Here is a 16607-nt window from a genome sequence, read left to right on the forward strand (position 1 = left end):
GTGCACAATATCAGAAAAAAATACCCATATACCTTTTGCGTAATGTAGCTGTATTCTGTAAAACTGCACTGCACGCATTACGACCAATAGTTAAAATCGAACCTGCAGAGATTAAACTGTTAGGTTGCGTTGTTTTAAGAAGGCTGCCTTTTAATAGTACATTTACATTAGGATTTAATAGGATAATCCACTTTATCTTGGTCACCATACACAGAGACACATGTTTGGGCTAATTTCACACCTCTCCTCTCCATAGTTGCGTTGTGCCACGCTCATGATCCGCATCTTTCTTCACCTCCGCACATAATTCCTTTTGCTTTTATCTTTCACCCCCTCTTACCCCCCCACCCCTCACACACACACACACTCTCTCTTCCTCCCCGTGTGCCCCTCCCTTATGGAGCTGTCACCTTTCTGCACCCGCTCAGTCCCTATTAAGGCCGACAGCCCATCTGCCGCCTGCCCCGCTAACAGCTCCCGTCGCTAACGCTAACATGCGCACACATCCACTCTCCCGCACACACACACATACACACACACACACATAGGTGACGGAACGCTGCCTCAAATCCCACCTGTCCCCCTCATGCGTGCGGAGCAATATTCCTAGATTTGTCGTCAAAAGTTGTTGAAAAAAGTACATTGATATTTACCAATTGGCCGTTTTCTAAGAGTTCTGCCCCAGTTGTAACCCATGATTGTAGTCATAGGTTAATTTCCATGTGTTCTCGCACCCGCAAACACACTCTAATTCCCCCCTACCCTAGAGGGGACCCTATTGTACATATTTTTTGTGGGAAACTGGAGCACCCGGTGGAAACCTACACTGGCACAGAGAGGACATGCAAACTCCAGGCCCCGACTTGCCCGAGAGTCAAACTTGGGACCTTTCCACTGAGCCGTTAGTTAAGTCATGTTATCATTCGCAGGGTAAAATGTAATCCTTTGGTCCGGATACACCTTATTGAATTTGTTTGTTGTTTTTCGAGTTTTAAACAGTTTAAAGTGTTGTAATGTAGTGCAGTTTTTCAATGTGGCACGCCCTCATTCAATACAAACCAGTTTTTGCATTCATTACTTGCTCGTCTCCGGTCTTACACAGGGGGTAATTAGGTGAGGTGGTAGGACCATTCCTGTGTGTGCATGTTTGTGTGTGTGTGTACGTGTGCGTTTGCAATGTGTTGTGGCATTTGCTCCCCATAGGAAAAGGTGCGTTTTTTGCATTAACAAGAATGGCAAGTGTCTCATCAATCACTGCATCAGCATGCCTTCACCAGCTCACACACACACACACGCACACACACACACGCCAGCACAGCGTCATGGTCATTCTGTTCACAGATGGACCAGCAACACATGAGCGAATCACTGAGCATCACATCAAGACACCCACAACCTTTCCGCTTCCTCCCCGTGCACGGCAAATGTGCGTATAGGAGAAGTTCGGCGCGTGAGAGGCGTGGCCGCGATTGGACATGCGTCTTATTAAATTGAACTTTTGGTGTCGTACCTCGGACCATTGCGACACTATAGGACACTCCCAATAAAACGGCAGTATTAAGTGTTGTCTGTCTATATAGCATTGTGATACCGCAACCAAAGCCAATAAGTGTCTGAAGCAGCAGCACCGAGCGGGATATTGATTCCCCCTATTCACCAGAGTGGAACTAAAACCTACATCTTACACAGGCGGGCCTCCAGCTCTCAGGGAGACAGGGCTAACTCTGTGGAAACAGGGAAGACACGTGAAAAGGTGTCCCATTGGTACATTTGGCTGTCTGTCTGTCTGCCTGCCTGTCTGTCTGTCGAACTATCATTAGCTAATCTGAATTGGTTGAGGCTCCTGTGTTATGAAATTATGTTATAACTGCAGATAGATTATTATCATTTTTATTTAGGCAGCTCAGAATACAGAAGTGATTTTTATGCATTTAATTTTTTTTCTTACGCAATTTAATTATGAGATTTTGTGCAAACAATGATTTCAAGTCCATTGACCTTATCACCCCAGCAGCAGCCTCTCCCCTGACAGCAGGGGTGAGCTTGATTGGCAGGTAGTGGTCCCTCCTCTGGTGCTTTTACTTTTAGATTCTCCCGGTCTAAAGAGACTCAAAACCTGGTCCAAATGTTCAGAAGTAAAAGCACTCACTCGGAATGGAATGGAAGCTTATGTGTATAGCGCTTTTCACATGACACCAGTTACCCAAAGCGCTTCATACAGTGAGGGATTTGTTCTTCAATCATTCCGCACACGGTGGTGGTAGGGTGCCTAGGGTAGCCACAGTTTCCCCTGGGGTAGAAGCGCGACTGCAAGCATCTGCGCCAACGGTCCCTCTGACCACCACCATTCATTCACGCACACACATCATTCCTCCTGGCCTATTGTACACGATATACCTGGAGGAAGCCTACACAGACACGTGGAGAACATGCAAACTCCACTCACAAAGGCCCTGTCCGCCCAGGGATTGAATACGGGACCTACTTGCTGTGAAGCACGAGCGCCGCCTTGACAGTTATAACATTATCGGACACTGCTGTAACGTTCTGCTGTGCTTTGTCCTTTTTCTCTGTGGTACATGTTCTGTGGCGTGTCTAACTATTCTGGTCACATAAAACTAGGGTTGCACATGACAAGTGATATGCAATAACTTTGAACGATCATGTAAAAATATGATTGGCTTTATCTGGATATCATTCAGAAAAAACATAGGTAAGATAAGTTTAATGAAACAAAAATTGCAGTTACCAATTTTGCCAAATCAATACATGTGCAGCCTTATTTCACTTTTACTGTATTATGTTTGTTTGGTTCTGGATTTTTATAATTTCATGTCATTCTGCCTCTGCTCCAGAATGAACTTATCGAAGGGGCCCTTGGTGAACAGCAGCAGCGAAGATAACTCCAAGTCCACTTTTAGTAAATGCGGCGCTGGCGCCTGGAGAATGCACCAAAGCTACGATCCGCTGGAGGCCAACCACATGAGAGACGCACATGCCCTCTACAACCCCAGGTAAGACTATGAAAACACCAGAGAGAGTGGTTAGTGAGAGAGAGAAGAAGAAGAGTCTCGGAGAGTTCAGGTTTACACAAAAGCCACGTTTGACCTCAATAAACCTCAGATGAAAGAGGAGGAAAAGGCGAGTAGTGAGTGACATCAAACATTGTTTTTACTTCTCTAAGTGAGTCTGAATGTTCTGCACCAACCAGGAATAACCCATATATGACAATATATAGATCAATTAAATTCTTGTTGGTGATGGCAATTTGAATTTGTTTTTAATTTGGTTACTGCTTCCTTGCATTTGCTTTGCTGCTCACAGCGACGGGGATTTGAGGACACTTTTATGTAAATTGTTTCATTTTTCCCTGGATTTAATTTAGTAGAAATTGACACTTATTTACAGTAGCGTCCCTGTACCATATGTGCAAGACTCAAACCAAGCGCCAGAAACGTGTATTTTTAGCTTTCTGGCTATAGAAGCCTTTTCATTGTAGAGAATATTATGTAAATACACTCTGTGTTTTATGTTTAAACATAGTCTTCAGCTCATCATTCTTTCTTCCAACACGTCCTGTCTTCAATCTTTTTGAAAGTTAGACATATGGTGTGAATGCAATGCTATGGTATGTATTTCTAGTAATTAGTCACTGTATGCAAAAAGCTGCTTAATACTCAATACTTCCATGCACAAACCCACTATTGCTGCGAAAATATGGAGCTTTTTCCTCCTGTAAAACATGTGAAACCGCTATTGATTAGTGTATTGTTAGTCTAATACAAATCCCCATCATTTTAAATGTGCCTGCATTTGTGTGGGTGTGTCCGCCGTCCGCACTGGGGGAGCCTTAGTCCAATAGGATTTCCGGGTTAGTCTGGGTCAAGCCAATTAGAGGTCTGGCAACTGATTCTCACGCAGATTCTGGCCAATCACAGAGGAACTGCATGCTACAAGTGCAATGTGTCTGTGTGTTGGCCGCCGCCGAGGTGTGGTGATGAGAGGCGTAAAGGTTTGCCAGAGGCTCGACAGTCACGCCATGGGCCCTGTTCACTCTCACCCAAAGTTCAGGTGCACAGCTGGCAAATCCGCACACATTTTTCACATTTCAACGCAATAGAAAAGTGAAAGGTTTGTAGCAAAACACAATTTATGTGTTTTTGACGGCGCAGGTCTTGAATCGGTGAAAGTCAGAATCTGATTTCATACTTAATTGGCAAGTAATTATCTTATTTTTATTGATTAAAATTGTATGGGCTCAAAAACAAACCTAAAACACATATCGTAAGTAAGGAAGTGCTTTACTTTTCATTTTACATTTGTTCAACAAAATTGCGTAGATCAGATCTAGGGTTCGTCTGTCAATACATTAATAATAGTTATGACATTTTTTTAAAGTCTTACGCCAATATGATATAAACTAAAAACATGTCTGATTTTGTAGAAATGTTTTAATCGTTTTTTTGACGCCTGCCATTTTTATTGGACAGCGACAATATTATTCCTCCTTTTATTTAGGCCATCAAACCATGGGAATGTGATTAATGTCAGCCAGTCAGAATAGGCACACACTCTCTCCTTCTCTCTGCTGTAAACTGAGCTCAATGTAATCATAATGATAAAGCAGATTGCCTTAACACACAGATGGGCCTCTCAACAGCTGTGTGTCGGGGTGTGTGTGTGTGTGTGTCCGTGTGGACAACGCTGATTGGATTGCAGATTTATAGAAGAGGATTACTGCCGGAGCGAGTACACAGAGACCGAGCAGGAGTGAGGAAGAGAGAGAGGCTTCAGACACTCACCTCTCATTAACTTCCACCCCCCAACGCCCCCGACCCATGCACAAATACACACGCTGAAGCGCAATATTTTTATCTAACGTATGCCCGCGATTGTCATAGGTGTAAAGTCCTTCAGGACCAAGATGTTTAAGCGACATTTTAACTTTTAAGACTTTAATTTCTCATTTGTTGCGAGGGGATAACACCGCATTTTTGAAAGGCACAGATTTTCATGTTTCTCTTCCCCATTTCCTATAACTTTTCTGCACTCTCTAAGAATAATACGTGTAGCTTTAGACAATATGGAATTTATTGTTTTAGGTCATTAGCTTACTGTATGTTAAGTTCTATAAACATTTTGACAGTAAAGACAGGGACAGAAGGGACATTATAAAAAGCATGGAAGTTGACAGCTTTGATCATCATTTAATTTGATTCTTTCTATCCAAATTCCAGTTTAACTTTGTTCCAACCTGGAAGCGCGGGAATCTCTCATTATGTATCGTCTTAAAACTACTCACACCAATACAAAATGGTTCTGAATATATAATAGCCAACGTGATGCCAGGGAAAAGCAGCGACAGACAGAGAGACAGCCACAGTGGCCACTCCAGTAAACCTGATTATGAGTGGATGTGAATTAGATTCCCTAACAGATGGTGCAGGAGCGGAGCTATGAGGTGCGTCGGCCAGCAGTGCAGAGAGGGAGGGATGGGGCGCGTGCAGCAAGACGGGGGCAGCGTGCTGTTACCGTTTATGGTTTTTGTCAACTATTTTTGTGTACTGCCTTGGCACTCTGGTGAGGTCGGAACTGCACGACTTTCCTCTGGCGTCACCGTGTCCAGAAGGAGTATAAATATTGTATGACAAAACAATAGCTACAATAGTTATTTAATGCCTCTAGTTTTAGCTTGTGAGTTTTTATTTCCCCTTTCTTGTGCCATATTGTAGGGTTTGTCCTTTCCGACCTGTCACCAATACGTTGCACCGATTGAAAGTGAACTGCGTTGAGCGTTTCCTCTCTTTTACAAGGCAGTGTGCATTATTGTACTCACCGGGAGCATAGCCTCTGCTCAGTGATGGATAGGTGTAAATCATCACAATCCTGTAGTGACAGCCCAATTTCCCCAAATCTGATCTGCTTAAAGAATGCAGCCGTGATGGCCTCTCTCCAGTCTCTATCCCTCCGTCTCTCCGCCTGCATTTCTTACCATTCACCACAAATCTAGCAGCATTATACGGCACACACTTTTCCCATTCCCGGCTTGTCTCTTTTTCTCTCCCGTCCTTTCCTCATGTTCAACTCACTTCTGTGTCACATTTAAAAGCCCTGTCATATTTACTAGAGAGGAAATCCTCTTTCAGCTTCTGCTTAATAAAATGTGTTTTTAATCCTGTGCGGACATTTTTTGCTAGATCTGTTGCTATCAAGGTAGGACGGAAGCTGTGGTTCGCAATTCAACATATGCATCTTAAAATAACAAGCAACAAGCAAAATCACAAGACATTTAGGTGCATTTAAGTTGGTTAACTTTATTTTGGTTTTCCCAGACAGGAGTCACAATGTTCTTTACTGTGGAAAAACAACAAAGTACAGCGCGTAAAGTAAAATGTATAAAATTGTTATTATGGCAAGTCTATTGGCTCTGAAAAACATCAGGCCTATGACGTATTCTGGGGCCTTTCTGCTGACGGGCTTTGAAAATCAGGCTTAGGATTTTAAAATGTACTCTGAAAGCGACTGGGAGCCAATGAAGATACTTTAAAATCAACGTAATAAGGCTCTAGTTTCTCTGTTTTAAGTCTAAATTAACATTGATTTAAAGCTGTGACTGGTGTCAACAGTGGATGATCACGTTGCCGAAAGAAAAGCAGTTTTAAGAGTGCACCGTGCAAGCCAGCAGTGCCCGCCTAACAGTTTAGGAAGCTGTGGGTAACACCAGCACTTTGACAAAAACAATGGCACACAACAGATAAAGACGACAGAGAAAAGAGGGAAGCAGAAAGAGAGACAAAAGGAAAGGTAGGCCTAGTGAGAGCAAGACACGGTGACAAAGATAATGCCTGGCAGCTACACACTTATCAGCCACTGTTCCACAAGAAAATGACCTAAATCATCAAGATTCCCATCTGACGCACACACACAAAGCGCCTGCACTGGGTACTGCTTTATATTTCCTGAACAGATCTCAAAGCTTCATGTACAGCAACTCAGAACACCCGCAATCCTTAATTTACTTATTTCAATTAGAAGATGCACTGTGCTGCTGAGACTATGAGGGCGATATTAATTGTATTAGTTTCTTTGTTAATGATGCCGTTTTTAGAGGAAAATTTTACTTAAAGCTGCGTTACCTGAATCTGTGAAAGTCGCAGATAGTTGAGTGAAGTCTTCTAGCTGTTGCTTAAATGAGTTTTTAGCGCTCACCGACCCTCCCACACATCATGATTGTTCGAGTAATTAGAAGCAGGTCTAGCACGAGGCACTGTGCTAATTTAGCCTCTGACTTCCTGGTTCCTGGTTGTGATGTATTTTGACAACACAACAGCAAACACATTTACATCTTTTAGTCTGGTTCACTGTTGTATTTTTGGAAAAACCCTACGGTATAAGCAATGAGAAAAACAATGTTTTTATTTGCTCTTGTCATTTGGTAAAATTGTGCAATAATACAATTTTTCCATTCGAGTAAATGGGGAGTTCTGGTCATCGCTACGGTAACTCCATGAAACATATGATGAGGTTGCCTTTTTTTATTGAAACAACCTAATGGAATTTTCTGCCAAATTTCCTAAATTTCTGCCCTTCTAAGTTTTTTTACTCCCCATAGAAATGTTCGTTCAATCTATTGTCACACCTTTTTTTTTTTTTTTTTACATATCAGAGCAAATGGAAACATTGTTTTTCTGTTTGCTTATTTGATAAAGTTTTCAAAAATGTATAGTTGATACAAATGAAATTTACACTAGACTATTTAATTATTTAAAAAACAGCGCTTTTTGATCAGTATAGTATTGTTTCATATGTTTTATGAACATTTTAAGGGGTTCTTCCTGCTTACCCATTGTTGTTCTTGAGGCCCTACATTTCCTGTAAATTCTTGCTTATCCCCTCATTGCAGAGTACTGCCAGGCAAAAATATTACCAAAGCTTTACTGCAGCAACAATGGGCAGCCTGGTCTGTTATATTTTTTTAATTTTATTTTTTTCGATTGACCATATCTGTGCAGCAAAGCGGCAAGGAGGGGTTCAAGGGGCGGAGCTCTCGATGAATCAGGGAATTAAACTGCAGGAGATTTTGTGTAAGTCGTCTCGGATCTTTAGCTTTACCTGCAAATAGCATATTACCCCCTCTTTAAAAAGCAAATGATATCATTTGTCTTCGCTGTGTATTGTCAGCTTATTTTTGGACTAAGGGTGATATGGGGGCTCCCACAGTCTCCTCTATTACTTAGAAACACTGGCAATAGTTTAAACCTATAATCACTATTTATTATTTAGCAATTTCACAAGGTTTTGCCATAAACTACGTACATTGTATCGTCATATTAAACACAAGTAGAGTGTCCACAGTGGGTAGAACACATGGTTATGGTACATGAGTCTTAATCAATAGCCTCAGCTGAGTCTGTGTAGACCCCCACTGGTTATCCATCCACATCTACACAACATATAAAGTTTACAAGCCCCTGGTTCTGTCATAACAGCTTTAGCCGCGAGCCTCCTCTCTGTACGTCTTATTACACCTCCGCGCTGATGTCTGGATAGAGTGCGCGTGGATTGCCACTTTAGTGTCAGCTTTTGACGTTGGGATTCCTATCTAAAAGCCGCACACGTTGAAGAATATAGACTCCTTTCTTCTCTGCTGGCCTTTACAGACGGTGGTTGACAATGGGCCGTCACCCCATTGGGCAGAATGGGTCTTAGCCATTATCGCATTGATTGTATGTAATCAGGGGTTTATTCCGCAGCCAATGAAGTGAATTACAGGTTTCCCGCCCGACTAACACTGTAACAATTGATCTGCTCCCGGCGCGCGCATGTATATTTGTGCGCTGTCGTGTGTGGGTTTTGTGAGTAATACAAACAGCTCTGAGGTGGAGGAAGACAGAGATTGAGACCCAAAGAGAGGAGGAACGCGAGGGCAGGAGGGAGCGCGGTAGGTGGGAGAGTGCTGTAGATTGACTGTCACTGCAGGAGTTGGATGCTTTTTTTTTTAATGCTTTTTTTTGTGTGTCCCTGAAAACAACTATAATCTTCCCCGCACTGTGACTGCAGAGGTGTTTAACTCACAAACACTCATGGGGTATTTTGAAACTTGCACAATGTGGAGGAAAAGATTTACCAGAATATGACCGGAATTGACTAAAGCATAAGGCTTGACTAACAGTTCAACAAGGCAGAAATCACACAAGTATGTCGTCTATAGAAGCAATCCTGTCCACTGATAAAATGATTGCATTCATTTGACTATGGAAATGTAAATGTTTTGCACTTCTGTTGAATTATTTCCTTTCCTTTACTTAATCCAATGCATTTTAAACTCGTCTTTGTCCCCACAGAAGCGTGGTTAGTATCATCTAGATAGAACTGTGTAAGGTTTCCTCTCCCCTTTTTTTTTTTTTTTTTGCTTATTGCACCGTGTGTTCTTATCAGCATCGGAAGCACAATGCTCAGTGTGATGGAAAGGTATTAGCCAATCCCTGGTAGCTACATTGTCAGCACTTCTTCCTCTGTCGCTCCTCCTGCCACTTACCTTACCTACAATTTCACTGCCTTTGTATTTTAAACAATTTGTTGAATTATGTTGCTTTCTCATTTGTGAAAAGAGACAAGGGCCCATTTGACATAATATGCAAAATGTGTATGTTTAGTGCACTGGGGGAATTGGAGCGCAGACTGTTATCCAAACCTTTTTATGTTATTTTTCGTATTTCTTTTTGACTGAAATTACACTATAGCTTCTGAAAAGATGGCTCCTCGGGGGGAAACAGTTTAGAGTTATTTGAGAATAAGTTGTGTTTTTATCCCAGCGGACAGTGGATTGTATGTAATAAAAGAGAGTGAGTGACAAAGACAGAGAGCAGAGGCAGAGAGGAGATGGTCTAATGCGATGATTGTATGTTTGTCTGTGACAGTTGTCAGAGCGCCGCATCAGCCCGGTGCCCTAATGACAGCTTGTCATCCCCAAAGTGTCCCTTTACCCACGTCCGAACTCAGCCTTCTCTGCGCGCTCTGTCTTTTCTGAGATCACTCCATTTTCTCTGTTCGGAAAAGTTGAATGAGGACAGAAAAAAACTGTTATCAGCAGGTACCTAGTAACTGGCGGAGTGGTTAGCAGGCTACCCAAATAGCGAAGGGATTGCAACATGCAGCCTCCTTTTGAGTGTGCACTTCGACAGGTATTTAGTATTCTCAAACCATTCAAAAACATGAATGTAGAGTATTGAACTTAGTCTGGGTATACTAAATGATTGTGTAAGCAGGCTGTCTCTGTGTGTCCCAGAATATGAGCGTGTTGACTGAAGGGTCCTGTGAAAGGAGAGGCGGTGCAGCCACTGTAACTTTTTGTATATCTGTCTTAACAGATTCACTCGAACTATATGTACAGTAAGTAAATAAATAGAAGGTTTTATTTTTTTACCACTTATTAGGCACAGAAATACTGAAATTCCTGTGTAAAAAAACCTTTCTGTAACCACTTCTTAGTTCGTAATTCGTTCACTCTTTTCATTACTACAGTGTTTTCCCATAACCATCCCATAGTGTTCACAACTCAACACCGGCTCTTCTTATTAAAACACAAAGGGAAACACTTTATTTCCCCTCTTCATTTAATCTCTTTAACCACTTTAAGCACGGCGCATTGATAAAAAGAAAAAGAGGTTGTGCCTTGCTTTTCTGCGCACTCTGTTCTGTGGAGCAGACAAGCACAATAAGACTGCTCCTTCAGCACTGAGCCATCGCTACATAGCTCCATAATTATACTGATAACATACATACATAAATGCATTCAACCTCTCACTCTGCACCGCACACTGCTCTGATTTCTTAATCTTCTTTGCTCTGCTCCACTCTGCGCACACGTGTTCTCGCCGCCTCTTTCTATTCCTCCCCCTTTGACTGCCATTATTTTTCATTTATAAGCGAAGTAGAGGGGGAGACGGAGCCCAGCGCAAAGATATAAGAGAGGCCAGAGGAAAAAGAGGGGAAAGAATGAAGAGGAGAATGTGTGATATCTGTGGCAGTTGAACTCTTTCACTTAATGGTACTCAGAGGGGCGGGCGCCTGCAGGGAGTGAATAAAGAGAGAAAAGGGACAGATTAAATCATCACCTGGACGTCATATGCATAAATGAGTCTCTTTGCCCCATCACAGCTCTCCCGTGGTCACTGTGTACTCTGGTCATTTTGATATCTTTATCAATATTTTATTCCACTTGTGGTACAAAAAAGTCTGTTCCTACAGTCTTGGTTATGTAATAGGGGGCTGTCGAGTGTCGTGGATGATACAAAGTGTCGCAATAGCTAAGAATGTAGAGCTAGTTGAACAGAAACAGAATGCATTCCTCCCCATTTCACGCCAAGAAAAGTGCCTCTGTTCCTGTGGTATAGGTGCATATGTCTGTGAGCTTGTCTGGAAGTATCAGCTACCAGATTATGACCAGTGTTGGGGGTAACATATTACAAAAGTGACTTTAAGCTGAATGTCTTTAAGAAATTATTAAATTATTGCAAAATTATTAAACTATATAAATTACAGAACATAACGAGAAAATAGAATATCAAGGGAGAACTCCACTCGCCTTTCCCTTTCCATGTACGTTTCCAAGGCTTTCCACATTTCCGTATAAGCTTAATGAGTACATTTTTATGACTGACAAAATTGTTTTTTTTTTCCTTTGTGTTGAAATATCACTTGGCTAGTAACTGGACTCTGTGTAAGCTTAGTTACTCAAGTATCTGCTGTTTGGGGAAAAAAAGTAGAGACCTCTGAACTAAAAGTGGTCCAATTATTTATTTTTAAACATTGAATTGAAACATTGAAACATAACTTGAATTTTGCTTTCATTCTACATTAAATTACTCGGTCCTCTGTCTGTTAAATTCATACCAAAACATAGTGAAAACCAAACATCACGTCTATTGTCGGTCACCACCTCAGCCTTTGTTGTGTGTGAGTGGATGGTGTTTTGCGGCTGCACCTCCTCCGTCAGGTCGCTGCTGGTTTTATGGGTCTCTGTAGAACAGGGATCTTTTACAGGCCGACTGGACTTTAGAAGCCCCTCGTTTAGCAGCATCCTGCCTTAATTAAAAACCCCTTTTGTGCTTTCTACCTTTTACAATGGAGCGAGAGGCAGAAGGGAGGGCTGGGCTGGAAGGATAGACAGAGGTAATGCAAAGGAGAAAAGGGAAAAAAAAGACAGGACAGGCAGACAGAGGAGAGAGGGAGAGATGCAGTGAATGGTAAGTGATAGGGATCCAGGGCATATAGATAGAAAGGGAGACAAAAGGAGGGGTGAAAAGATATGGACACAGAGAAGATAGCTGTTAATTACAACTGCCGTTAACAAGACACCAACCAGCCTCCTTTGAGAGTGTAATAGGAAAAACCTCAAGTGTCAAGAGACATGGAGAAGCACATGCTGTGAGAAGACAATGCATTTTGTTTAGACTTACTTATGTTGATGTTGTTGAGCGCTGTTACTGCATTTGCGTGTGGCTTGCGTCGTGTCTGTGTGTGGAAGTGTTTGTGGGATGATTGAGCAGCAGAGGAGCTGCTTACTGATTACCTTCATGTAGAACAAGCCGCTATTGACTGGAGAGTGACGGATGAGCACCGTAAGCATGTGTGTGTTTGTCTCAGTGTGGTGTGTGGAGTGTTCAGGCCTGGCTTTTATGAGTGCTCCTTAAAATTGTGTACACACTGAAATGTATTGCATTGTCCCATTATTCAACCACTGTTATCTGTTTCTTTCCAATTGTCTTGTTCTCTCAGGCTTCTCTGCAGAATGTCTAGTAAGGAGCGTCACCTTGACTCCAACTGTCCGTCCTCGTACATAAAGACTGAGCCGTCCAGTCCTGCGTCTCTGACCGACAGTTTAAACCATCACTCTCCTGGTGGCTCCAGTGACGCCTCCGGCTCCTACTCATCCACCATGAACGGCCATCCCAACGGCTTAGACTCTCCCAGCCTCTACGGGTCAAATGCAGGACCCCTGGGACCTGCTGGGGGTCCTGGGTCAAAACGCTACGAGGACTGTTCTTCAACAATTGGGGAAGATTCACAAATTAAGTGCGAGTACATGTTAAATTCAATGCCCAAAAGACTGTGTCTGGTGTGTGGGGACATCGCGTCGGGGTACCACTACGGAGTGGCGTCATGTGAGGCCTGCAAGGCATTCTTCAAGCGCACTATTCAAGGTTAGACAAAGATTTTGTCTCTTGTACACATTTCTCTCACCATTGTCTTACCTTGATTATGTGATCATCTTTGAATTTATGAAGTACAACACTGAATATCCTTTAAGCAGTCATTGGAGTTTCATTCCAGACACCCACCAAAGGCACTTTGTCTATAGGCATTATAATCCCTCTTTCTCAATGCATCAGAGGTTTGTTTTATTTTTAACAGTCGGTCACAAGACACCAGCCAAGGTGAGATCCAGGACGTATGATGGAAGCCTCAGGCCAGATGTGAACCCAGATTTTTATATAGAACATTTTTGCTCAAAGAGTCTTGCTCCATTTTCACTGCCCTCTCTTTGTGCTATTCCCTTTGCCCGTATATATGCACATAATTATCTCACCTATTAGATTATACGCACCAACTCTCACCCCACGTCTCGAACGCTCCACCGTGACCTCTTCATCAACAGCACGGCGTAATTTCTCAAGCGTGTTTGCATTTGCAGATTTTGTGGCTAATGCCTGGCTGAGAGACTGTTTACCATAAGCCTGTTGTCTAGGCGATAAGGTAAAGTTGCAGGAAGGTCGTAGGTCATGTCTCCAGGTCAGAAGTTCAGTTAAAGGGGTAAAGGAGAGAAGGGATATAACAGTAATCCACATGATGAGAGGAGTAGTAGGTATTAGGCCCCTTAATCCCGCGCTTGTCTCTTGTTTGAGCTAAACAAGTTCACATAATTGGACTAAAAACGTCAATCTGGTTTGTTTCAGTAAAAATAGTGTTTGATATTAACTTAATAAATAAAGTTAATTTGAGTTTGGAAAGAGTGGGGGATATGTTCTGACTTTTTCACTTTTAATCTTCAAAATAAACTATAAAATGTAAAGCCTAATTAAGAATCAATAAAGGCCCCTTGACAGATTTTCTCTGTAAATGGAAACAAGGAAACTGTTAGCTCTAGTCCAAACTCATGCCTAACTTGTTTCACAACTTTTGGAAGCAGACTTAAAGTAAAAAGCATGACTCAACAACAATCTATGAATGAGTAAGATAGGTTTTTAAGGTGGTAGCTCGAGTGAGCTAATAGAATAGGTCAATGTCATCAATTCACACGACACACTCAGCCATTATAACCACACTAACCAGGTAGCCAGTCTTCCTGCAGCATTGATCCATAGAGTCCAGTCTGTCTGTCACTTTTATCAGACCCAATTCATCTATCTATCTATATGTCCCTTTCTTTCTCCCCCCCGATAAGCAGCTTTCCCCAGTAAAGCCCCAGAGAGAACCAGACTGCCCAGAAGACGAGGTGGAAGTCTTAACATACGCTCGGCGGTCACCAGCCACCGCACTGTACAGGCGCGACCTGTCCATGTTTATTATGGGAGCAGATCAGAACACATACCAATCCCCCCAATTCCCCCCCACCACAGCGAGAGATTTGAAGCCCAGGACAGACATGCAGAGATAAAAGACGCAAACACGCACATGCCCAAGCTCATTCACACATGGACACCGGCGCATGAATAGATCGTGACCTTGTAATCACTCCATATATAGGTTTAACCCCTAATTCACTGCCCATTGCCGTTGTATCTAATAGTTGACCAATCCCACCTGCCACATTTCATTTAAAGGGGCATGTTATAGGTCACATAGGTGAGGGCTGGGCGCAGATTAAATACCAGATCCCGGCAAACATATAGATATGATGCCGTGATGACAGTATATAGAGCCTCTTTGGTGTGTGACCTTGGATAGGTTTAAATCAATGTGGTGCCCCTTCTGTGTTGTTGCCTCATTTTCTCTCTATTTGTAATCCTCTCTTCTCCTGTAGTGGCCATGTGGCGGATCAGGTATGCCAGAGCTATAGGTTAGGGGTTGGGACAAAGCGTGGCACGCACCCATTTCTATTTGATGATACTTTCAAAGACGCAAAGAAACATTTTATAGCTACAATTGAGTTGCATTACAAAGGTGCAGTAGCTCCACACAGAAAGGACTCACGGAAAAACCCAGGAGCAGACATTTTCGAAAGCACAACTAACACATTTTGGTAGCTTAATCCTGAAACAACAATTGAGTTTACCATTTTTGAAATCCAGACTGCTTTAATTCACCTCATATTGGTTTGCTCGGATGATAAAGCCTGCATCAAATGGGTCATGACATTATCGCTGGCTCCACCCGCGGCCAAACTTATTTCCTAACATTTCAGAAGCGTGTTTGCCTCCTTATCTGTGTGTGGCCCTGTGTTCATCCATGTAAATGAGCGCAGGTTTTATGTGCATGCCGTGTGTACATAGGCTTGTGTTTATGTACGGGCAAAGAGTGGGGCTGCACATTTTGGCTTGAATGCGAGGCCAGGCTCAGATGGGCAGTGGCAGACATATTGGTGTGTTTCAAGCCATTAGCCAATAAAACTGCAGGTAATCACCAAAAAAACACCTCCAGCTGGACAGGGAGGACAGCATGGGGCGAGTGGGGGTTGAGGCAGAGGATCGGACAGGAAGGGAAGAAATGTGAGAGGGAGAGAGCAAAGAAGAGGGGCCACGGACCGGACACATGGATGTTTGGGGGAAAAAAAAGTGGTTTGTGTGTTTATGTCGCAGCATGGAGAAAGTGGCCACGGCAGCTGCTGTTTCGGTGGCGTCATTCCAGAAGCACCTGACAAGCTGCATCTATCACCCCCTTATTGAGAGAGTGGGATAAAGGGAGAGGGGAGGAGGGTAAAGAACGGGAAGAAAGACGGGGCCAATGTAGGAGAACTGAAGATATACTAAAAAAGAGGGAAAACTCATTATTACACAAAAGGCTTTTAATCAGGCTATAATGTTAAATCCTCATCGGAAACATAGTGTTTTTTAGTCTAGAGACGCCTTCACCAAACTTGCGCATGGTTAGCATGGTTTCCATCATTTTGTTACTTCAATTTGAACCACATCTTAGCAGTAGGAGTGGGTTGTGTGCCTCTCCTGTCCTGAAGATACTTTCCACACACATACTCTAAGTTATTCTACAAAAATATCAAGGCTAAGGTGTCCCAAAGCCAGAATAAAGTATAATATTGGACATTTAACTTGGATACATTACAAGGATTTTTTTTCAGGCAGACCCAGCAAGAAATGGAAAAGAATATCTTAAAACATTTTTTTTTTGTTCATGATACAAAAGTAAATGAGTCGAAGCCAATAGATTACAACAATATGAGTGTCAAACAATAGTGTGGGGAAAAAAGACAAAGCCTGCCGATGGAACCGTTCCTATGCGGTCTTTGCTGTAGTGGTCAATTGTCATGCAGCAGGTGGACATACTCACACATCTCAGAGGAGATTGCAGGGGATTTGAGGCCCCATTCTCCTACACAACACACACATATTATATCTGGCGCGCTGCACAGAAATACAACTCGACTCGCA

The 16607-nt window shown here is 42.6% G+C and overlaps 1 protein-coding gene across 7 annotated transcripts in view; it reads left to right on the forward strand.

Annotated features, from left to right (window-relative positions):
- esrrga (estrogen-related receptor gamma a) overlaps positions 1-16607 on the forward strand; it is an 86621-nt gene that overhangs the window by 43097 nt on the left and 26917 nt on the right. For all 7 annotated transcript variants that reach the window (XM_079554994.1, XM_079554993.1, XM_079554990.1 and 4 more), the window contains 2 exons: positions 2856-3014; positions 12781-13205. In XM_079554994.1, coding sequence (XP_079411120.1) covers positions 2857-3014; positions 12781-13205 — 583 coding nt within the window. In that variant the 5' untranslated portion in view covers position 2856. The remainder of the gene's footprint in view (positions 1-2855; positions 3015-12780; positions 13206-16607) is intronic.

Source organism: Gobius niger (assembly GCF_951799975.1).
Source record: "Gobius niger genome assembly, chromosome: 4".
Lineage (NCBI taxonomy): Eukaryota > Metazoa > Chordata > Actinopteri > Gobiiformes > Gobiidae > Gobius > Gobius niger.